This window comes from Rhipicephalus microplus, chromosome 2, assembly GCF_043290135.1.
Source record: "Rhipicephalus microplus isolate Deutch F79 chromosome 2, USDA_Rmic, whole genome shotgun sequence".
Classification (NCBI taxonomy): domain Eukaryota; kingdom Metazoa; phylum Arthropoda; class Arachnida; order Ixodida; family Ixodidae; genus Rhipicephalus; species Rhipicephalus microplus.
In genome coordinates this window covers 224,246,101-224,271,850 of record NC_134701.1, presented here as the reverse complement: position 1 = coordinate 224,271,850, position 25,750 = coordinate 224,246,101, and the positions used below count along the sequence as shown (strand labels likewise).

The 25,750-nt window shown below is 42.5% G+C and overlaps 1 protein-coding gene across 1 annotated transcript in view; it reads left to right on the top strand.

Moving 5' to 3' along the window:
- The first annotated feature begins 13,890 nt into the window (after nt 1-13,890).
- LOC119170377 (sodium- and chloride-dependent glycine transporter 1-like) overlaps nt 13,891-25,750 on the top strand; it is a 114,620-nt gene continuing 102,760 nt past the window's right edge. Inside the window, exon 1 of the mRNA XM_075876415.1 lies at nt 13,891-14,362. Within this exon, the coding sequence (XP_075732530.1) occupies nt 14,252-14,362 (111 nt within the window). The 5' untranslated portion in view covers nt 13,891-14,251. The remainder of the gene's footprint in view (nt 14,363-25,750) is intronic.

Genomic DNA, 25,750 nt, shown 5'->3' with positions numbered 1-25,750 from the left:
CACTGAGTAACTCGGTCATTCCAAGTGATCCTGCACTGAACTGGTCATCGCCGGACTGATGGGTGTCTACATGGTGACAAGGACCTTGTACCCGGAATCCCTGTTGTCGGAAATGGGAAAAAGAACGATAATATATATGAACGGAGGAATCGCTTTGGGATGTTCTCCCAGCTTCGTGGAGAGAAATCGTTCCGACAGCCCCAGAAAATCGAGTGCGCCGTAATTGTTGTACCTTCCTCGTAGCGAGGCGCGGGAAACGTGTTGATCAAAAAGGACTTAAAACGCAATAGGAAATCAGTAGAAATGGATGGAATGAACTATAGTTATCTACTTTCTTTTTTTCTATCTTTTTCTTTATCATTAGCGTGAACCATCACGAGTGTACCGTATTGCGCGCGCTATTTCAACTGATTTCTCAAAAAATGTTTCCTTCGAAAAGTACATCAATTTCATTTATTGTTTACCTGACAATGCAAACTCTATGTTACTCGCCATTCTGATTTTTTGTCTTACAGAAAATCAGCTTTATGGTTAGTTTATCACAAGGAACAACACCAGCCACCTGTCTATTCTTTATTTGCTTATTTCGGATGGCGAATTGATTGCACTTCTTCGGGGCAAATGAACACCCTCTTATCTGCAGGACTGTTGGTAAGGACACTCTAGCTCAAAAGAAGGAAGGGAGGGGAAAACACTTTATGTCGAGAAAAGCGGAAATCGCCGCCGTACCAGCTCTCTCTAAGACGGGTTGCTATGGGCAACCCCTTCTTTATTCTTTTTGATTCCAGTGGCGCCCCGCCGCGGTGGTCTAGTGGCTAAGGTACTCGGCTGCTGACCCGCAGGTCGCGGGTTCGATTCCCGGCTGCGGCGGCTGCATTTCCGATGGAGGCGGAAATGTTGGAGGCCCGTGTACTCAGATGGGTGCACGTTAAAGAACCCCAGGTGGTCAAAATTTCCGGAGCCCTCCACTACGGCGTCTCTCATAATCAAATGGTGGTTTTGGGACGTTAAATCCCACAAATCAATTTTGATTCCAGTGTAAGCATGCCCTCCTCACTGGAAACCATCAGTGCGCCTTAATTCAGGAAGTGACCGTGACGCGACGCCACATGAAGGGTATGGTTGCTCGCGTAACACGTGCGTCCGAGCGCTTTCCCTCAGAGATAAATAAACGTGTTTCCCTCTCCAATATTATTCATCTGTCATACTTGGTCCTTCATGCTTTTTTATTTGTCCTCGAAGCAATCCGCCACCACCTCACGGTGTTCTTTTGAATTCAGCGCATGCACCAGCGTGGCAATGACGCTTCCCCATTGGTGGCCCGCACATCGACTGGAACAGACACGCCCTACCTGAAAACACCGTGTCTCTTACATAGCCAGCGTGACTTCCAAGATGGTGAACACGAGGAATGCAAGATACCGCCCCACGGATCTGTACACAACTGAAGAAAACAATTACATCATAGGATTTCTGTCATGAGGCACCACATAAAGGATTCGCTCCCACATGACTGCAAAGCACACGCGAAGTCCAGGCGACGGAAGAGAGCAGGATAGGGTTAAAAGAGAAGGTGGTGAATGCCCGTATCTTGCGCATCTGGCTGGCATTGAAAAAAAAAGTTAGAGGGGATGCTGTTCTGCGTAAGGGAAATGAAAAAATAACAAAAATAACAAAAAGAGGCATAGAGGGTAGAATTTTATGTGATATGATACAGTAAACTATGTAGTCTACGGCCACTCAATCTTTTAACTGGCGTACGCGAGCGACGACGTTTAAATGCTTAAACGCCCTATTACATGATCAAACGCCTTATTACATGAGTCAAGCTGCAAACAAGGAAAGCGCATGCATGCTCACAAAGCGCGCTCTGTTGGAGTCATCACCCGCAGGGCATTTTTCTTAAACGACGTCATCCTATATCAACGCTGTTTGCATGAACAAGCTCTGTGGTGTTGTAAGTACTTAGTGAAACTTGCTAATACCTCGAAGCACTCCACGTTCACCACGTTCCCACTCGAGGAACACGCACCCGACGCAGCGCTTACAACAAAGCAGTTGGTAGCAGACACTGTGTGTTTTTCAGCGCAAGCATGTGTGAGTGTGAGAGTGCTTTGAGAGACTACCAGGTTGCACTAGTTACTTGAGATTTGACGAGCTATCAACTAGCCCAACAACAAGTTTTCATAACAGGGCACCGTGATTGAGGGCGAATAGTCCTGCTTGAATTTCATATTTCGAAAGTAAACGTTGCGGCGAAACATCTAGTAAAGAAGCCCAAGCGCGGATAGAACCCGGGCTGTTAGTGTCATCTAGGCAAGGAAATCTCAATACACTTTACACGCCTGCCTCAGATGAGATATGATAAGCAAAAAAAACAACATCGTGAAGAAGTACTAGGATAACAGTCGATGATCCAAGCGAAGCACGCTTCGTGGGCTTGCGCTTCACCTGTTTGGAACTAGGCTCTGCTATAGGGCGCTGAAGCGCAGAAAAGTCACCACTCACGCATGATTCCTAAATATTTGGGTGGCTGTACATCTGCAGTATGCATACATGTTCTGCCTGTACAGCCTTTTAACAACACATTGGGATTAGTTCCAGAGACTCGAGACGTGTTGAATATCCCTTAACAATTTAGAAAACGCTCTTAATGCTCGCGGAGCCATTTGGTACAACTGCCCGCCACAAATATTTTGTGCTCCCTGAAAGGTTGGTCATCAAAGTATACAATTTGTGTTATCCGGTGATCTGTGCGATAACAAGAGAACCCCCCTGCGATGTGGGAAAGATTTTGCATGATACAATATTCTGTGACAGTTAGAGTCTTCTTAATCGCCTACATCGTGAAAAATAAATATGTAGGTTACGACTCGAATGAAGCTAACCTTTTTGACGTATTATTCATCATAGAAAAGTTAAGAATCACTACACCTAGAATTCTCTTTTCTATATTCGTAATTGTGTGCGTTCTTTGAATGCTTACCTGCGCACATGTTTTATCTAACTCACAAAGTACTTATCATCAACATTGCTTCATAAGCTTATGGTATCTTCAAATTTTTCTGCTTGTATGCGTTTCTTTAAGTATTTCTTCGTCTAATAGATCGACTCAAAGATCAGGAAGCTGGTGAAAGTCATCACCCGGGTGCTTCTTTTTGAAACTCTTCTATAGGGGAATCACGAGGAACACGTCAAAATAATTTGCGTTATACAATCACTTAAGTTGGAAGAATGAATGATGTTATATTTCCCGAGAACGAGGAGCACAGACTGATACCGCCACTTATGAAAGTAGCAGCACACTTTTTTTTCTGTATTTGGTGGTGACGCACTTACTCACCGGCTTCATGAACTCAGGACTTCATTGCTGACTGATGCGTCTTTATTTAAAACGCATATTGTGATACAAGATTGCAGATTTATTTGCCTTCATATATATGTCGGGCACACTTTTTTATTCGTTTTACGCTTTCCACAATATAGAAAGGGAGCAACGCAGCAAGCTCATGACAAAAAATCAGAAGTTGCTTAGCTAGGCTATGCCAGGATATACGTAACGTGAACTAGGAACGGACGAGCACACGAACTGATGGTGCGGGAAAAATGATAAAGCACAGCTTAGCGATGTATTACATAGCGTATGAATTGACAAGAAAGGAACTTGAAAGTTTGGAGGAGGTAAAGAAGGCTGACAAAGGCAGAAGTATATATAGCCATAAATAGTGTAGTATATTAAGAAGGGAGAGAAAAAGAAGTGAGAGCGGGGAGAAAGAACACTATCAGCTGCGCTGATTCCTATGTATTCTCACCACTAGAGTGCAGCGGCCTCTTTGTTTTATTCTTACACTGCTTATGTCATCCTGTTAAGCAAGTACCCACCCAATTTCATTCGCTGCTTTTATTCTGGCTGGTTTCACGGCAGGTACTTATAACAGGCTTTCATGGCAGGTTTTCATCGCAGGTTTCATGGCAGGTAGATCATGGCAGGTGTTCATGCTCTACCATGCCAATCACTCGCTGTGTTAGCATACCCGCCACGTTAGCTCACCTGTCGTGTTTGCTCAGCTGGGGATAAGTCTGTGCTAAGCATGTTCACTTTCCTGCCGTTGTAACCACATTAACCACTTCAAAGCAACAACGTTTAAGTTAAGTAAAAGGAGTACCGTAAGCTCAGCGCCCTTTATGCATGTTTGATCCCGTATAGATGCGCAAAGTTTCACAGCTAAAAACTGCATCCTTCCCCCCCCCCTCTCCCCGCCCCGCCGCGGTGGTCTAGTGGCCAAGGTACTCGGCTGCTATCCCGCAGGTCGTGGGATCGAATCTCGACTGCGGCGGCTGCATTTCCGATGGAGGCGGACATGTTGTAGGCCCGTGTGCTCAGATTTGGGTGCACGTAAAGAACTCCAAGAACTCCAGGTGGTCGAATTTTCAGGAGCCCCCCACAACGGCGTCTCTCATAATCATATGGTGGTTTTGGGACGTTAAACCTCACATATCAATCTCCCTCCCCCCTAACCCACTACTCCTCTCACAATATCATATCCTCTTGAAAAATTGAATTGATGCACAAACTTGAAAGAAAAAAAAGGGAGACAGGAAAAAGCGCAGTTCTGCGTTCTTTCCTGTCTCCCTTGTTTTCCTTCAAGTTTGTGCAGCAATTCAATTTTTCAAGTATGAACCAACTAGTCTGCAAAAAAGTATTGCTTCATCATATTCTCAAAAGTAATCTGCTTTTTCTATTTTTTGCCACTATTTTGTCCTCCCCGCGTTGTTTTTTTTTCTGAATGCATCAGGCAAGCGTACTTCTCATCAAGTGGTCAGTTGACATTTCTTTAGTGTAGGCTTTTTAGCATATAGTATTGGCTTGTAACAAAGAGAGCTTTACAAGCGATTTCCGCAGGTGTCTGCCCTCCCAAAATAATAGTATCTCAAGGCTTTTTTTTTAACCATTGTAAAATCAAGTTTCATGAGTAATAAGCTGTACGAACTGACCATCGAATCTTGTTGAAGTTGTGGGTGTTATTTCGTCCACCAAACGCTTGAAACCAACACATGTTGTCGTGACGTCATGGGTGCCGCACTGACAGCAAGACGTGTAAATTTCGAAGCTATAAAATGCCCGTTGTTATGTTTCTTAGCCTTCTGTTAATACTTCTTGCGCCGAATGTGTTCACGTTACCTCTAATTATATACGCCCCAGTTTCCCTTTCCGTAATGTAGGTAATCGCAACACTTGTCTTCTGTATTTTTAATTTTTCATTACATTTACTGGCCTAACTATAATAGCCTTATGAATTTTCAGTTATTACTTATTACTTTTCAGTTATGCTATTACTGGGGAGCGTACACCTAGTAGTTTCACTGCTCAAAGAACGATGGTTTAAACGACTGAATATTAAGTGCCACTGCTTAATATGTTCCTATTGATCAAATTCTTGCGCAGCACTCACAGTATACTGCGTGAAATTGCATGTTGACTGTTCGACAACCAAAAATGTTTACTCATGATCATGGACGTTCGTAACCGGGACATGAACGCCCCACCAGGCGTCAGTGCCGTTACATCCAAGTTGAACGGTGATACAGCTGCCAAGCATCAATAATTATTGTGCGAGCTCTTATATTAATAAACAACCAACTACTTCTGTGAAAATTAGTCTCACTTAGTTGTTATGCCGACTTCTATAATTAAGGGATCGACCATTATTATAAATATTATTATTATTAATAGTAGTAGTAGTAGTAGTAGTAGTAGTAGTAGTGTTGTTGTTGTTGTTGAGGTTGAAAAATGTTTATTAAGGGGGTGTTGTTGATAATTGGGTAATGATGGCGTCAGTAGGCGGCACCAGTTCGCGTCTTCCTTCTGTTCTCTTTTCTCAGCTCATATACATTGCATTCCCCGGCTTCCAGACGAAACCCGCTGGGCGAGTATGAATCACTCAGAATGTCTATGGTGAAACCGCTTATGACGGTGACATTTACCTGCTGGGTCCGGTTTGACCGACAGCCAGCAGATGTCAGACGTGCTGCCACGTATGTCAGATTGCTCAATCGATCAGCAATGACGAATGGGCCTGTGTACTGGAGTGGAAACTTCTCGCATAGGCCCGTTAACGTTGCGGCATCCACAAAAGCACAAAGTCTCCTTTGCAGTATGCAACAGACTGATGGCGGCTGTCATACCGCTCCTTCGATCAGTGTTTCGATGCCACATTAAGAAGACGAGCAATATGCAGGGTTTTTTCAGCTAGACATAGCGTTTTAGAAACGAAGTAGTCGCTATGGAACTCGAATGGTAGAATAGTGTAGATGCAGCCTAATGGTGGACGTGCGTAAAGAAGATAAAAATAACTGTAATTGGTTGTCTCATGTTTCGCAGTGTTATACGCGTAGCTAATGAAAGGGAGAACGTCATCCCAGTCTTTGTGATTAGATGATACGTACATGGTCAACTTGTTAGTCAGAGTTCTGTTCGTATGTTCTACCAGCCCATTCATCTGAGGGTTATAAGGGGAAGAATGGCGGAACTGCAAATTTCACAGACGAACCAGTTCATCGATGGCATTCGCGATGAACTGACGACTACGATCCCAAACGATGACTCTGGGAGGCCAATGCCCGCGTAATGATCAATCCATGCAAGAACATGGCCACGCATGTGCCTCAGTCGAGAATGGTATGGCCGCATTTTCTGTGCAATGAGTCAGGTGGTCAACGCATACTATCACCCATCGATTGTTAGACGAGCGTTGAGGTGGGCCCGAAAGATGGACGGCAACCTGTTCAAATGGTAAACGAGGTGGTGGCAGTGGTTCGCAGCTCGGCATAGTCACTTATGAATACACTCACCAACACTCACTCATACGCATTTGAACGTGTTGAGTGTGAGTTGGAGTGATTATGTGAGTGAGTAGGAGAGAGTGCGAGTAGAAGTGAGTATCAACGTGAGTACTCATGAATGTGAATAGGAGTGAGTATGAAGGTGAGTCAGTGCCTTTCAGTGTAAGTGGGTTTGAATATGAAGTGAGTGAGTGAAAAAAAGTAGGAACGTTAAATAATGCAGAACGGAGACGATCTGCGTTACTTAAGCAGCATTTTTAAAAGTTATATACATGGCAAAATGTCCATAAATGAGGGACCAGATGGATTTTGTACGTCAACGTTATCAGGGCCCGATGAGACTGGTCACGTCGAGCAGCGCACTTTATCAGAATCAGGCAATCATCAAATGCCGCGAACCGAGTGAAATCAATCTCTATTTCTTGATTATCAATGCCGATTGCTTAGCGAAATTCTTAACGCAGCTTAACGCTGTCTCACACAAGCTGCAAGGCTTTTTCATTAGAATTCATCCTTGTACGGTGCTGTATAACTGGTTCTTTTTAGCATCTCTCAACGTGCTATACTACTTAGTACTCGACACGAGTCAGAAGCATACAAGCTTGGATTTTCGAATGGATTGATAAGGTTTCTTTTCTGTTCACTTTTGCCCTAACTTTTTATAATAGCACCCACTTGAACAGTCTTCACGAGACCAGCACCAGAGGAGAGGAGAAGTATTCGTCGGATTTCGCGCTTACGCTTAGAGGAGACAGGCTTGCTAAGAATGAAGAAGGTGAAAGGGATTGCAGTCAATACTCCACGCTGCTCTTAACATCCGTGAACACATTCCGTGTGCTGGGCATGTCGATCAACGACGTCTGATGGTGCGAGACCTGAAGCGCATAGTTCTTTGTTGCGGTCTTCGTATTTTGCCGAGATGTCGTGCCTTCTCTCTCTGGTCGTAAATGCCGCGTATTTGACGTTTCTAGGGTATTTGACAAACTCTTCCAAGCGACCGATTCCTTTATCGTTATTTCTATCTTAATCAGGAAGAGAAATATAATCGTGAATGTAATGTGTGTGGCTGTGCTTCCAGGATCAACTGAAAAATAAACGATGTGGGATTGCAACTCCTCTCACTGAGAGTAAAGTAATGTTGCTTGCGTCAATCAGTCTCTGAAAGGAAACGTATCTTCATGATAAATACAGCAACTCATCGTCATCATCATCTGCCTGACTAGGCCCATTGCGGGACGGAATCCTCTTCCATGATTAGTCAATGAAGCTGACCGTGTGCGTCCTGCTGCAACGTTATACCTGTGAACTTCTTAATCTCATTGACCCATCTAACTTGCGTTTGCCTTCTCCGGAAATCCAGTCTGTTACCCTTTATGACCAGTGGTTACACTGCCTACATGCCACGTGCTCAGCCCATGTCCATCTCTTCTTGATTTCAGTTATGACATCCTTAACCCCAGTTTGTTATCTGACCCATCGAGCTCTCTTTTTGTCTCATCACATACATACATACATACATACATACATACATGCATGCATACATACATACATACATACATACACACATACATACACACACACATACATACATACATACATACATACATACATACATACATACATACATACATACATACATGCATGCATGCATGCATACATACATACATGCATACATACATACATACATACATACATACATACATACATACATACATACATACATACATACATACATACATACATACATACATACATACATACATACATACATACATACATACATACATACATACATACATACATACATACATACATACATACATACATACATACATACATACATACATACATACATACATACATACATACATACATACATACATACATACATACATACATACATACATACATACATACATACATACATACATACATACATACATACATACATACATACATACATACATACATACATACATACATACATACATACATACATACATACATACATACATACATACATACATACATACATACATACATACATACATACATACATACATACATACATACATACATACATACATACATACATACATACATACATACATACGTACATACATACATACATACATACATACATACATACATACATACATACATACATACATACATACATACATACATACATACATACATACATACATACATACATACATACATACATACATACATACATACATACATACATACATACATACATACATACATACATACATACATACATACATACATACATAAACTGAACAATGTAATTTGCTAAAAAAAAGTTTGTTCTTTCTACACGCAATCTCGCCTTACAGGCAGAGCACGCTTTACAGGCAGAGCACGCTTTACAGGCAGAAGCTAGAAGGAAAGGGGCTCTGAAACACTTTCAAGTAACCATGGAAGGATTGACTAAAAAAGCTTATTTCGTCACGAATTCAATGCCGCAAAAATGATGAGACTTCGTCAAGTACGAGCGGAATTAGAAAGATTTGTTGCACGCTGCAATTGCCCTCACTCTTCTCTTGTCCCGACTAAAGCGCTGGAAGCTCAGCAGGTAGGGAAGGCAGGGGTAACGACAATACGTCACGAACACCTCATGACCTTAAGCCCTTTTTTATTTCTTTTTTCTTCGAATACGTGATTTTTCCTGTGTGATCGCGTGCGCATGCGTGGACAAGTCACGGCTTTCCACGGCAATTCCTGTAACCACCGAACACACCATGTTCAAATGAGCCACAGGCTAATAGAAGGCCTTCTGCGAATGCTTTTTGAGCGTCTTCCGTCATTTGTCCCTAGAACAGAATGCAATTTTTAGCTAAATTTGATAATTTAATGTGAATTTGAGGCCACGTGGTGCACTATAATATTTGCCTTTCGTGTTTTCGGGAACCTCCACTACCGATCGGCAGTGTTTTCTGACCATGTTCAAAAATTGTTGCAGGGTGTCTTTAAAGTTACATCTATAATTTATTTTCCATTGCTCGCTGAGTCGTCCTCAATTTCAGCTGAGTCCTCTTTGTAAGCCTTCAGGTTTCTGCTCCGTAGGTAAGTGCTCGCAAGATGCATCTTATATACCTTTCTCTTGAGGGTTAAGGGCAGATTACCCGTCATAATTAGAGAATGGTTGCCGAATGTGATCCACTTGATCCTTGTTCTTCTAGTTATTTAACTTTCATGAATCGGCCCGATGGTTACTACCTGCCTCAAGTAGACATATTTTTTGACAACTTCGAAGGTTTTCTTACCTATTGCAAGGTGCTGTTTTCTGTCTATACTGTTGCACATTACTCCAGTATTGTGCGTATCAATTTTCAGATCTACTCTTCTGCTTTCCGTGTCCAGTTCTGTACTAATGAGTTGTATTTCTGTAATTCATCCTGTGAGTTAATCATCAAGGGAATGTCATAAGCGAATCGCAGTTACTAAGATGCTCTCCATTAGCTTTTATGCCTAAGTCCAATCTAGGGCGCCGATAACCTCCTGTACACACGCGGTGAATAGCATAGGAGAGATCACATTTTCCTGCCTTACAGCCCTATTCATACAGATTTTGTCTCTTTTTTTTTTATGGAGAGCTATAATGGCTGTGTGTTCACTGTAGATTTATTTCAGTATGTTTATGTAGGGTTCATCAATGCCATGATTCTGTGGCGCCTGCGTTACTGTGGATGTCTCGACTGAGTCAAACGCCTTCTCGTAGACTATGAAAGCTATATACAGGAATTGGTTGTATTCCGCGCATTTTTCTGTGACCTGATTACCAGTATAGATGTGGTCTATTGAGTTCTAGCCTGTACGAAATCTTGCTTAGTCCTTCGGTTGATTGAACTCTAATGTCACCCTAATTCTGTTAGCTATTGCTTTGGTAAATATTTTCTAGAGACTGTAAACTTATCGGCCTGTATTTTTTTAAATCCTTGACATCTCTTTTTTATGAATCAAGATAATCAAGATGATGTTCACGTTCTTCCAATATTCTGGTACAACGACCAGTAGCGCTTAAAACAAAGCACAGTTGACCACTCTCAGTACAAGATGGGTGCTTTGTATTACAGAGTTAAGTACTTTTATACTAATAAGTTTTTTGTAAAACTGGCCATTTCAGCATTTTATGCACTCAGTGAGCAAAAAACTAGTAATATATGATTTAAGCAGGTATTTTTTCGGTTTATACCATACTTCTCCTTTCATGCTGCACATGTCCGTAAGAATAGAAACGTTGGTATTCCTTTATTTACAAAATAAAAGGTATCAAGATTTTTCTTTACTATAATCAGCGGGCTTAAACCATGCGCCCATTTTTTAGCCCCTGCACCTGTAATTTTAATGAGACTGCTTCCAACAATTTGAAAGGATGTCCACTTTCTTTTATAAAACACCCGATGGCACTGTAATGATATAACGTTTTTGTTATCTCTTCGCCAGTCATAATAACAAAAGCATGTGAAATTTATTGCTTCACCTATTTCTCAAAACAGAAAGCGTAAGCTTCCATCATGTGTTACAATGGAGGTAATTTTCATGCCCTAACTTCTATGACTTACTCTTCATAATTAGATCACCAATTAATAAGTTCTATATTGTGTGAAGTACATGACCGACGTGTTGACGTTTTAAAAATATCTCAAGTGTGTGCACATACGTGATGTTCTTGATCAAGCGGAGCAAAATCTAGGCTCATTATTGGATGGCTGAGCTTATATCTTTGGGCAGTATTTTTATGCATAAACAGATAAAATTCCCGGACTTATGCTATTCTGTTGTTAGCACTTCTGTTCGTCACGATATTGTGTCAGGTTGTTTACAAGCCCTAAAATTACATCACCAGACAGCTTGTTCTGTTTTTTAACATTGCAAAAACGCCGAAATAACATGGATTTCATCTGTCTTGCCTCCATATTTCAGTACCCCGTCACGGTGGTCTAGTGGCTAAGGTACTCGGCTGCTGAACCACAGGTCTCGAAATCGAATTCCGGCTGCGGCGGCTGCATTTTTAATGTAGGCGAAAATGCAGTAGGTCCGTGCTCAAATTTGGGCAGACGTTAAAGAGCCCCAGGTGGTCTAAATTTCCAGAGCCTTCCACTACGTCGTCTCTCATAATCATATGGTGTTTTCGGGACGTTCAAACTCGCATATCAATCATCAATCTATATTTCAGCGCTCAACCATTAATCACAATCGGGTCATTAAGCCCGCACAACGACGTTCTCTTTAGTTTCTTTAGTTCACTTAAGTAAGTCATAATATTACGCACCGATTACTGCAAACGCTTCGTGAAAACCGCGCGATCATCAATGGTGTTTACAAGTTTAGTCATCGAACGCATCTTAAACGAATATTTAAGCCCGCAGATAAAGTTTGCACTTCTCGACATTCTACCTGCGCTTTGTTGCGTTGCCTGCATGTGTCTATTTATTTTTCACTGCTCTTTCAGCGCTGTGCGGCCGAAAATTGCAAGTGGGCCAAGACCACACCTGTGCTGACGGCGTCGTCCCTCCTCCGTTCAGGTTCCGACAAGCACGCGTTTCCGGTGCTGTGGCTGGCAGCCGTACTCACACCCTCGTTTTGTACACGCATCTTGCCGCCGCTGCTTTTTTTTTTTTCATCCTCCTTCAGCCTCTTCCATCCTTCTCTCTGCGCGAACAGCCTCCCAGACATCATTTCGAATCACATAGATTCCAACTATTTTTCTGTTTATTTTTTCACTATCTCTGCGTCATTTCCTTCCTAAGGCGTTTCTTTATTTTGTACGTGGGTTCTCCCTGGAGAAACTCAGTAGCCTCTCGTCGAATTTGTATCGGCGAGAAAGAACAAGACAGAAAGATTATAGCGCGGCGAGAGAAAAAAAAAAGAGAGAGTGGTCGTGGAGGTGAGCGGGGAGAGGATGCGTGGCGCCAAGGCATGCGATGTGCGAGAGGCCGCACGCGATGAGGATTCGGAGAAGCTGAGTGAAAGCGACCGCTGGGGTCCTCGACGGCAGCGCCGCGAGGGGTTCGCCGGCGCGACAGAGTTCTGGTCTGGCTCGACGCCTGCGCCGCCACGCGGGAGAAGCTCTCAGTGCAGCCGGCAGCCGAGTCCGTGAAAACGCCGAAAGAACAACCGGCTTCACTGTGTCCCGCAGCATCTTCGTCATCTTCGTTATCCTGATCCTCGCGCGGTCGTGAGCCGCACCGCCGACGCTGCGACGCTGTGGTTCGTGTTACCTCCCGTGGTACGCGGAGCACGGATATCCAAAACGTGGAGAAAGGACCCGTTGCCTAGCCGTGTCGTTGTCTGCCGCGGACAATGAGTGCCCCCACGACGGCATACCGGCGTCTAGCTCTCGTCAAAGACCTCACGCTGCCACCTGTTTGAATGGTGTCCCGGCTAGCTGGCTAGCTGTCGAGCTCCGTCTGGGTTATTTTGCCGTGGGTTACCTGTCCAGGAAAAGCGTCTTGGATTGCAGCTTAGAGCAGCGCGTTGTCGTAATTGGTACGCCCGCGCGGAAACCGACTACGGAGATGTTACGCAAGCGTCAAATTGCCCTAATGCCCATCCACCTGGCGCCGCATCTAAGTTGATGCTACGCTGAACGGTTACCCATTGTCACCGTTCTTGTGTAGGTATTACCAACTTTCTACTCCTCTTAACACTGCTCGGTGTCATCAGGGTCGCATTCTATAGTACCTTATTATTCCACGCGTGGTTTGTTGTGTCGTGCGCGTTTCTCCACGTGTCTATGCTCTTCTGGCTTCATCGTACCTACACATCTGCTGGCAGAGTCGTCATTCTTTCTCACTTGCTCGAAAGCTGGACTTCTAGGCGGTTTTATGCGCAGTCGTCGAAGGCTGGACCTTCTTCTTCATTAGAACGGGTCTTCCAATAATTCGAATCAACAAGCCGCGGCAGCGAGCCTTCGTCGTCGTTTCGTCATATCTTAGTATTTCCGATGATCCTATCGCTCTTTCGAGATCACTTCTTGACGTAAAGTATTCATCTTCTGATGTGAACGCGAAGTATTCATCGTGCTATATATCTCTCGGTGTTTGTTGTTTCTGTAAGTGGAATTCTCGGTTCTTGATTCGCTGCGTTTGTAAAGGGTGACTTACATCGACATTTTACGTGGTTTTCAGCTATCGCGTTCTTCAATCGTTCTTACTCTCATTTCATCGTTATACAAGCTTTATGAAGAATACCTTTAATATGTACTTCACGATAAGTACTTTATGGTACCATCACGGACTCTGAGCATCCCTTCGCATGTCGACTGAGTGACAGCGTGCGACCACCAATTATTCGCGTCAGTGTCTGCTCAAGTTCTGTTCCAACTGCTCCATTACGACGGAGTGAAGCACTACGGGCTATCGACACCGGCTCCACCATGGCGAAGAAAGTGAGCATGCCGTCGCAGCTCAAGCCACACAAGCAGCAATTTCCGAGGAGCGTGTCGGCCAGCAGCAGCGTCTACATCTTGTCTGCCAACGTCCCCACGGTGAGCGCCGCAACACTATTTGCAGATTCGCGCGCTTTTCGCCGAGTGGCGTGTTAACGCTGCGTGCGTTGACTCTGTATTTCATTGAAGATTAACTTCGATGATTTAGACGTACGTTATTCGCATTACCAGAATCATTTCTAAGAGCTTAGCTGAGACTACGCCTGAACATTATTAACGGCCATCTCCTGTTTTCCTTTACGAAGTTCAAGTATCTGTCACTAATGCGCCGAATGTCGTTCAATTTAATCTTAAACGCGATATTTCTTCATATGCTAATGGCAAGCTTTCAGCTTGTAGCTTCCGCTGTTGACTTCAACGTTTCTATTGGTGGGGTGACGGCTTAACTGGCCTGTGCCGAGTGTATCATGATTATTCATACTCCTGGACATGCACAGGACACTTCGTTTTTTTTTCTCCGGTGTAACTGACAAGAACAAAGCTAGGTGAAAGAGTGGTAAGAATACTTGCATCAAGAGCTTGAAGATATGCCTCCACTGGTTGCGCCTTCTCGAAATCATTCAAGGTTACGACGCAATGCCGAAAATGTACTTCGAGGTCTTTCTTTTTTTTTTGGCGATGCAGTAATTCAACTGCAAATTTGTGCATACGCTAAATGCACCTAGAGAATGAGAGTACGTAAGCTTCTCATAAGCTCATTTATTGAAGACCAGAAGATGAAGAATAGTCGAGAGCTATGTCAAAATCACCTTTATTATGTTTTTTTTGTTCCTTAACGCGCCATAAATAAAAAATATTGTGCTGTATTTTTTGTACCTTCCTACTGCAGTGAGGAGAACTTGGATCGAATATCTAAGTTATGCGTTCATTACGTTTTGTACAGCACCGTATTTGTTGTTGTTTTTGTAATTTACAGTACTTGTAATTAGCATGATTTCTTTGACTTCGATATTCATTGTTGTCTGAAGAGTATGTCTGTCAACTAGATGATAGTTATCACTCCTTCAGTTCTTTTTATGTTGGCTACTTGGAAATGCTTGTGTAATAATTTTTCAGCCCAAACTCTTTCATCGATAATACTTCTGCAAAATATTTAAATACTGGCAAGCGGGGCCCGGTTACCAGTAGTTGGGCGTACGGGGAGCTTTGTATGAAGAACATGCTCAATAGTACACGCGATGACACGCAATTGACGCTATGTTCCATGTTCATCAACATTATTGAACACGAGGTGTCAGTGCAGCCAACGTAGCTACAGCATTGTTGGCTGTAGTCTTTAAAGAGAACACCTAGGCCCTAACTGACATGTCGAAGGTCACATAGTGTGGCTTTACTCTCTTGCCATCCTAAGTGGTCAGTACAGCGCAGTAATAAAGTAAACGTGAGATTGATAACACGTTATAACGCGTTAAAGATTAACGGTGTGCCACCGAGGCACTGCTTATCTTGCTCGTAATAATCGTCTAAATAGATCGCCTTATACCCAAAACTGAAGCGTGCAGTCTCTTTTTCATAGAAGGGCGTTTTTTTGTTACTAAATGAAATCGCGCAGTCGCACCATTATTTGCTAAATTGAGAGTTTAGTCCACTGCACTGCATTTCAATACTGCTTCGCCTCTTTCAGCTAGGCTGACATGTGGTGCTTGTCACCGAAACTTCTGACACTCCATCGGTCAAGAAACCAATCAATCGATTCACTGTCAACATGGGTAGTTGGAAAACACAGCGCAATATATAGACTGTAGGTCTATGTATATATATCTCATACATACATATATAAATATATATATACATATATATTGTCATGTAAAAAAACAAACAAGAGACAGCACCTTTGCTGCAGGCCAGCTGTTCTTAACGTGGCTTCGTCTTTCTCCTCTTTTCTCTTTCGTTAGCCCAGCGCACGCTGTGCGTCTTACTGTGCGATGTCATTACTCGTTAAAGAACACCATATGGAGCCCTTCACTATAGCGTCCCTGATAATCGTATCATGGTGTTTGGGACGTTAAACTCCAGATATCACTACCACGTGTTGGTTTTATGAAGGAAATTTTATTAGTATTGCATATGAACGTCGTATCAATCATTACGATTGCGTTTTAGCGCAGTCATACAATAGCTATGTAGAACCATAAATCAGCTGAATGTGCCATACTCTGTCTATGGAGCCATAAAGAAATGCAGACAGCGCATGCTCCTGTTACTGCGAAACTTACTCTGACATAGACGAACCTACGCAACTAATTAAATGCATGCAACTTCATGAGCTGACGTTGATGGAGAACGTGCTCCAGCGCACTCGTGGGAATAACGCTGTTAACGTAATATAACCTCTCGCAATTTGCTCGAAGTTGCTGTAATCGAATAGAGTCGAAAGATTACGCCATTGACTGCGTTTGCTGAATTTATCAGCCCTGCATGAATCTACTGATACAATACTTTTATGCTTCAAAAATGATTTTTTCTGTTTATTAGTTGCAAGTCTCTTAGATAAACTTAAATTGGTGAAAAGATGTAACCATGGAAACCTTATCCATTTCATTCGTTTCTAGGTTCATATGTTTCCATTTTGGGTGTTTACGTAGATATAAAAGACCTGAAATTTAAAAATGACAGCATTTTCTTTTGTATTTGTGCACCCGTAACTTCACCTGGTGACATTAAAGAATTTGCTTCTGGCATGCTAGAACAATTGATTGCATAATCATAACCCTCACCTATACATATTTAGTGTTATGACCGTGAGAACCATAGGAATACCTGCAAACTAAAGAAAATGTCATCTTCACTGAAAACTTAGTTTCATTCTCTCGTGTAAAAAAAAAGATAAGAAAGGATATGTTGAATGATCGAATTGTGAAATAACCGTGTAATTTAGACCATGATCGATCAATTGCAACGCGATATACTTAGCGAAACCGTGCTTTCTGTTGAACAATCTACAGCGGCTCAGGCGTGTTTCTTGCTGTGTGTTTGTTTCTGCAGAAAATTCATGGTGGTCAAAACTAAGAAATAAACCACAAGATGTTGAAAATTGTGTCATGGGGAAATTTAAGTTGCATTTGGAAGTAGATTTTTTTTCTCAATAACAATGCCCTTTTATTTATTTATTTATTTATTTATTTATTTATTTCATACTGCTGACCCTGAGGTTCCAGCAGGTGAACAGTTTCAAAAAGACATAGTTGATACAATAAGTGACTTAACAAATTGTTTTTGGTGGGTGTTTCATACTATCATAGTAAACACAAAAAGCCGCATAGAAAATTATTTCGTAATAACGCATGTACTGCACAAAAGAAAAAAAAGATACTAGAAATACATACTTTATATGTTGCGCGATTACCGTAAAAATGAATACATGATAAACGCAAAACAATAAAGACGATCATTTTCACTGCTCAAGCCAAGAAAGTAATAAATACATATGTATACAATAAAAAAGCATATACAAGATGGAAAAAAGTAAATTAGCATGATAATTTCATAATTATAACACTTAAGCCAAGACTAAGCTAACTTGAAATGTCATTTCAACCTTTCTTTGAAGACTCTGCAAGAAAGAGCAACTGTGGATTTTCAAAAAGGCGTAGTCGAGCGAGAAAATAGTGTATCACGTTATTTGTTGGGGAACTGTCGTTAAACTCGGAGTCATGGAAGTCACTAAGTGAAGTTCTCGTTACACCTACCACTCAGCTAGACCTCGCTTGTCAGACAGAACGAACCAGCAGTTTTTTTTTTTTTTTTTTTTTGCTGTTTCATCAACCTGCAGGCCGTAAAATTAAGCAATTTCACAAAGCTGTGCAGGAATGTCTAGAGGTCTTTCTCTCTTCAGAACACAGCGTACGAACAGCTGCAGCTTATGCATTGCATTGCAGTGAATGAATGAATGAATGAATGAATGAATGAATGAATGAATGAATGAATGAATGAATAATATTTATTTAATGATGGCGCAGTATGAAAGATCAATCAACTTATTACCTCCTCACGTGTTAGGCGATAAGACGCGCCCTATCAGTGACGCATGAGGAACTCGCTGAGCTTCAGCCGGTTGCGCGAATATGTTTAATTGACATCTTGCGAGAGATTCTGCCTTTAAGGAGCGTGCGACATTACATACTATCATAATCTGTACTGTGGTCCCTGTAGTTTTGTTGTTTTTGTTTTTGCACAGGAAAGGCTGAACAAAGGCCGGAGTTCGGACATAAGGAGCTTCAAGCATTCCTTGCCCGCAAACTCTCGTATGGAAAGGAAGTTGTTCCGTAGGCTAACATGAATATAATGTGCTTTACAGCCGTGCATGTTGGCGAATGTTAACGCAAAATATTAGAACACAAACTTCCGAATGTCAGAAAGGACCACATAAATATGCACAGGGTAACGGATCAGCGGGATCAAACTGGATGCGAGTTTCGAAAAGCTGGTAACTCATCTTCATTTTAAAAATAACAAACGCATCAATTGTTACTACTGAAAAAGTTGAAAGCACACTGTTCCGCTCCCCTGAAGCCACCCATATGCACTTGAATACCTTTTTTTGCAAGATTTATTACCACTTTTCGCTTGAAATAGAGGGACTATTATATTGGTATGCTACAACTAATGAGGTAATACAGTAAAAAAACAGTTGAAACACAATCCTAGGCGAGTAAATGACTCACGGGAAATTTCAGTGTCAGCCTTCACCCTCGTGCTGTAAGGGGTCGAGGCCAATACAGCCCCGACCCGCTCACATCTTTGTAACTACGTAAAGGTTAATCGAAATTCTGAGCAACACCACTAGAGTGATACACACCGTGATCGCGTCCAACGCAAACTTCAGTTCAGCGGAAAAAGCGAATAGAACAATTTCCACGACACTAGTGTTAAGGCGCTAACTCATAATCTCATTCATTACCAGTTTGAAATGGCGATTGAAATAACAAATAGAAACCAAGTGGGCTGACCTTTAATAATAGCAACGAAGTCTCTAGCGAAGTCAATTTTTACTGTTTTGTAAGCAGTTATTTTTTGTAATCAAGTGGACTTGCGCTTGTCGGGCAATCGAGCTCTGTTGCGTAAAATTTGTTATATGTCAGCATGGTGCTAACGTGATCAATTTCTGTCGCGTGCTAGTGCAAACTGAAATTCACAACACTCGAAGTACAACATGTTCCGGTGGATAAGAACGGTAACTTTGCCCTGTTTTTTATTTTGATTTTTTGTGGCTACGTCAGTGCCCGCCTAAATGTCGTATGCATCTGAGATCGTACCGTTCAAACCTAATAAGTTAAACTTGAAATATTGTGGCAGTAGGCCAACTGAAGGTTGCTACTACATTTCTTCCATTACTTACATTCTTTACATTTTCGTCTATAGCGCGTATTTTGAAGTTTCAGCAGATCCCATCCCTTGTGGAAATCGGTTTCATGTGAAGCAATCGGACAATTATTATCTAGGCTGCACCTTTTTGCGTTGAGTCACGCGGCACGAGGTGGATCAACGTGTATTTGTAAATGCAGTAGCTGCGTGCACATTGTCGGTGTAACGGGGACGTCGACTATACAGGCGATGAAAGCGTAACCTATCACCATTACACCGAGTGACAGGTGTACGAGAAAAACAAGTGGTTACTTAATCAATTTAATACGTGTGGAGAATACTGCAAAGGTCATTTATCATATTTTAACTATGCGTGTTGATTTTCCATAGCCATCGTCGGAAGAAAGAAAAGACCTCATAGCGTAAAGCACAAATTTACCCACAAAAAATCAATAGTCAATGGTAACACACATTACTTTTCACTGTACCCCACGATGCACAAACGAATATATATTGACGTATTACCAATTATTCTTCACCGAATACTCTGAAACGTCCAAAACGAAGCCAGTTCTTTAACCAGATACATCCGGAGTGACCCTGTTCCAAGGCTAACCCATAATTTTAGACAAGGAATGTGAAACTTGTAGAGAGATGTATCATTGTTTCAGCTACTTGTTTAACAATATTGAAAGAGATAGAAGAGCTTTGTATCTTGCCTGCTACTGATCGTAGCTTTTTGTCCACTCGACCATGGTACTAAATGGAACATCAATGCATTACATGGCAACATTTCAGAATGCATATCTCGAAACTGGAGCCGCTCGCCAGATTTTTTCCAACTGATTGCTATATTCAATTATTTGTAATATAGCCATATATAAAGCAAAGCAATCGGTTCATAACTAATTATCAAAAATTTCTCAATTATCTAGCGTTAACTAGGTTGTTTTGCAACATATTGTGCGCTTATGAGAGTACCCTGATTCATTAAAAAAAATTCTGCTACATAACACGGGTGGTTTTTAGTGATTCTCTTATTATGAAAAAAATATAATCTGGTACAGCAGTTTGTTTTCTCTAGTGCTAGTATTTTTTTTATGAACAGAGATATTCTACCTGGTCACGTGACACTGTTTTATTGCTCTCAATATTTTTGTTTTGCTAAGTGTAATGTCACAATCGTTTGTTCATTCATAAAAATAGTGATAAAAATACATAGTAAAGCCTCGGATGAAGCAAAGATGACGTCAAATAGAGCAAGCTGGTGTCACCTACGATAATCAGCTTTTGTTCAGCTCACAGAAAAAAGAGTGATTATGCCTTGATTTTCCGGCTTTTTTTTTTCTTGCTAAATAAAAATAGCAGCGTATTCTGTCGGACTTTCGGCCTATTAATCATACAGGACACAAACAGTGCCGAAATACTACAAATTAGAAAACGCAAACACATGATGATGATGATGATGATGATTATATATTGGGTTTACCGTGCCAAAACCACCATGTGATCATTAGGGACGTTTTAGTGGAGGACTCCGGAAATATCGACCACCTGGGGTCGAAACACAGACACACGAAAGAGACACGTAAAGCGGTTTTTGTTTTTTTCTTATGCGCCTGCCTTTGTTTTCACCCAACTTCCGTACCGCCTTTCTGCGTAGAGCAGACATCACATGCACCCGCACTTCCCGTCAGCAACGTTCCTGTCACGAAAATATATTGACTCACTGGCGTGACACACTCGGGGATTTTCCGGTCCGTCATTGGCGCGGTGCGGATCACTCGAATCGCTAGCAGCATCACCGCACCTACTCTGCAATCAGGGCACATGTTTGCGTGCTATTTGTATTCTGTGATTGCTGTTTTCGTCGCCGCTGCGCAGAAACGCTGTGCAGAAATACTTTGTTTTTCTTTTTATCTATAAGCTTACTCGTCATCTTCATGAGATGAAAAAAAAAAAAGGAAGCTGTGCCAAGATACGCGGAGCCAGTCAGTCAGAGGCTGGCATGATTCAAGAAGTTACCGCTTATCTCTGCTCGAGCGACGGTGTGATGCACCGAGTCGCCTAAATTAGAACCACGCCTTCTTTCGTCCCCCCTGTCGCCGAATCGTCGCCTGGCACTCCGCCCGTGTTTCTAATTCTAAATTCTTCGTACTCCATCTCACGATTTTTCATTCCCCGCCTCCCGCTGCACATTTTGCACGAGAAACGTTCTCCAACGTTTGTTTCTTACAGCCGTGCGACAAGCTCCGTGTGGTGTATACCGCTGGAAGCAGCCAGCGCTCGCCAGGACAATCTCCCTGCACAGTAGTTAAATCTTCTGTTTCTTCATCTCTTTCTTTCGCCAGCACGTTGTCTTCCAAGCTTTGTCTACCGCTCCCAGCCTTGCCAACGTTGTTTACTTGTTTTGTTTTCTCTGACCTTGGCAGTGAACTTGGCTCGAAGTTGAATAGATGCGTCCATCTATTTAAGGTCGCTTAGCGGGGGCGCCCTTTAGCATTGCCATTGCATGGCACCCATCACGTGACAAGTGCGTGAAAACTTCCTGTTGTGCACGTGAAGTCCGAGTTGGCATACATATGGATTCGTTCATTCGTCAGACAGGTAGGAGCGTCGATGAACGATGTAGTGAAGTAACATAAAAGAAGAACGGAATTTCGTGTGAGCAGCATAGTAATATATATCTATATATCTATATATATATATATATATATATATATATATATATATATATATATATATATATATATATATATATATATATATATATATATATATATATATATATATATATATATATATATATATATATATATATATATATATATATATATATATATATATATATATATATGTATGTATGTATAGTATGCTTACAACATCGAAGCTGCACATGGCAAGTGTTCCGCGTATTTTTCTGTGCCGGTCTGCCCAGCTGGACTATGCGGTCGAGAGGCTTGGTCGTCCGGTCCCAACGTGACAGCGGCCAAGCGGTCTGCTGCGTGTTCCAACACGCTCTGCAGGACCGTCTCTCTCTGACGCGCTATGTGCACAATTGCCTACGTCACCTCTTTTAAACTTGTTATTGTTATCAACTAGGAGCTACGAAAAGCAAAATACATCGAGATTTGGGTTGATTGAACTTCTTCCTCCATAAATGTGTCTTCATGTAACTTTATTTAGCAGTGTACTCTTGCATACAATCACTTTGCTGAAGGCACTACGACGTTGGACGGGTCCATCAGCACGCCGCTCTTCGCGAGCCAAGGCCAAAATGCAGCATTTTTATTTGCTCAACCTTTACATATTCAAGAATGCCTTTGCATAATGTTTTTAGCCTGAGATTTCATTTTATTTATGCCAAAACAGAGCACCAATGACTTCAGCATAACTAGAGAGAGAGAAAAAGAAAGATGGAGATAAATAGAGAGGAAAGGCAGGGAGGTTAACCAAGCTTGGCTCGGTTGGCTGCCTTACACTTGGGGTGGGGAAAGGGAGAATAATAGAAAGGAAAGAGATAGAAAAGAAGAGGAGTAAGGAATAGAAGGATGAATAGTCAGCTCGAGACTACACAGCATGGTGTCACACTGTTCTTTGACAAGCGGTCGTGAAGTCTGGTGGTCCTTCAGAAGTGCAAGAGGGCTTTTGCGGCTTTGGGTGTATGGGAGACCGTCGGCCAAGGTCCCGTAGCTAAACGTTTATACAAGCGCTGCGGAGCGGCGATGGCGTTGGCGAGAGATTGCTCGTTTATGACGCTGGAGATGGTGGTCAAATTGTGACCGAACCACAACCGTTCCAGCTGAAATTGCGGTCAAGAAAAGCGCGCCTAAAGCGCCAATCGGCACCTCAGGTAGCGATCACTTAAAGGTGCTTGGCTGCAGCATACCTCGCCCGCACCGTCTCAGGATCCACTGCTTCGCTGGCTCTCAGCTCTGAGTCCGTTTGTTTTGGTACACGTTTGCTGCCCTTCCACGAGCCCTCGCTGCCTCTGAATCGGTGGCTTGTCATTATTGAAGGCGAACCCAAGCCGCTTCGGCTTCTCGAGCTCTCGCTTCCGAGTCTCGATTTCAAGCCCGCGCTGCAACCGCCTTGCGAACCCTCCGCTCAGCCGTCTTGACTTTTTCTTTCATAGTATCGCTTTCGAAGAGCACACACTGACGACTGTTGGAGTGGTGCGTGAGAGGAGAGCGGGCACGTCTGGTAGGTTCTCGAGTACTAGCTACTGGCTACGACGCGACAACGGACAAACCTCGACCTTAAAGAGCTTCGTCCCTAAATGTTGCATATACTGTGCTGCTCAAATAGAAAGTCTTAAAGGCTTAAACGCTACATTCAAAAAGGAACTTTTGGTCACACTTTTCAAATTTCTTTGCAGTGTGTGCGATCACCCTTGGTTGAAAATTCTTTGTCATTTCTGTGTTCTGTGCTACGCGCCTTCGGCTACAACTTTCGAAGGGCTGGCCTGCTACGTACCAGACCACCACTAGAATACTATAGACGCCGTAATGGAGGTATACGAGTTGATGTCGAGATACGAGTGTTATGTCGTGGTTTATTGTTTGGCCGCATAGATTACGGGTGACCCAACTTGAACCCTAGAAATCACCGGAGAGGTATGTAAAAAAATTGCCTAAATACAGCAATCTTATTTTACATAAAACATTTCTTACCAATTTGCACGCTGATGTCAACTTCAAGTGTACTTTGGGTAGGGTTTACAAGTTTTCTTTGATATCCTGAGTGCATTGTTCATTTCATTTCAGGATGACCTTTTTTCGGTAGCATTACCTTAACTAAGAACTGTAGTGCCACAACAATACGCGTTGTAGACCAGATCTGTACGCGATGTTTATTGTGGCCAACACAACAAAATAAATTGTTAATAGATTTTTCTATTTGGCGTTGATCCAAGTATTGCTTTCAACAAAATAACAAGTGTGGTGTTTCACACGATAACAAGTGTTTCACTGCACATTTGAATCTGCTTCGTAGTCGTAGTAGGGGACTCCAGATTCAATTCGACTAGCTGGTATTCTTTAACGTGCGCCCATAGTGTGAATGGGCAACCTTAATGTGACGGAAAGTCAAAGGCAGAGTGCTCACAGTGATGCCTAATTATGCGAAACATAGGGGCAAGTGAGTCAATTGACAGAAGCTGCATGGTCTTTAGTTGCAAAAATTCTTTGAGAGGAAGGAAATATCGATTAAGAAATTGCCTCCCTACAAAAAAAAAGAAAAAAGGGCGGGATATCTTTTGCTTAAGCTTGAAAATCTGCCGGAGATTGCCTTTTTCATTTATATAAATCGTGCAGTAAGAGCGTCGTCTGAAAGCCTAGCTTTCAGTATACATATACGAACAGTTTCCCCTGTTTTTCCTTTCCTATCCACTTTTATTCCCACTCCCCATCCCTTTGTGCCGACCTGTTGAGGTGTCATCCCAGTGATAGACAGTAACGGGCGGCACTTTTCTCCTGCTTTCTTTTACATAATCACTTGTTTCCTCCTGGTGCGGGCCTATAACTGGTGTAAATACAGCCCTACCTAATCATTTCGTCTTGATTTCAGTGTTTCCGTGTTTTTATTTTTCTTTAAAGTAGGCGAGACACAGAAAAAGAAAGAAATCGGTTGCAGGAAAATTGCCCGCAAGGACGCAGCGCGCACCGCGAAGCAGCCTCTCCGTCGTCGTTTTCCCGGGTCGAGTGTCTTTCATCAACAATGGGGAAAAATGCTCTGGGGAGAAACGGCATCAAACCCACGAGACAGGCAGACGCCGAATCCCCGACGAGAAGAGAGCTGTGGCAATAGAGCTGCTGGCCTGTTGGCAGACGATACACAACAGAAAACGAGCAGCGGGACTAGAAGAAACGACTCCGCTACGAAAGAATAGGGAAGCAACATAAAGAAGACTTAGCTAGAGTAGATCCTCTTTCTTTTTTTCTCTTCCTCGTCCCTGGCCTCCTTCTCTCGATGTCTCGTCTCCTTTGGTTTTCGAACGATTATCATCCAAGTTAGGCTTTTTTTTTCCGATTTCATTGTTCCCTCGCGACGCGTGGGCGCACAGCCCGGACCTCTTCCTTCTTCCTTTTTCTCCCATCTTCCCTCTATTTGTTGCCCTTCAGC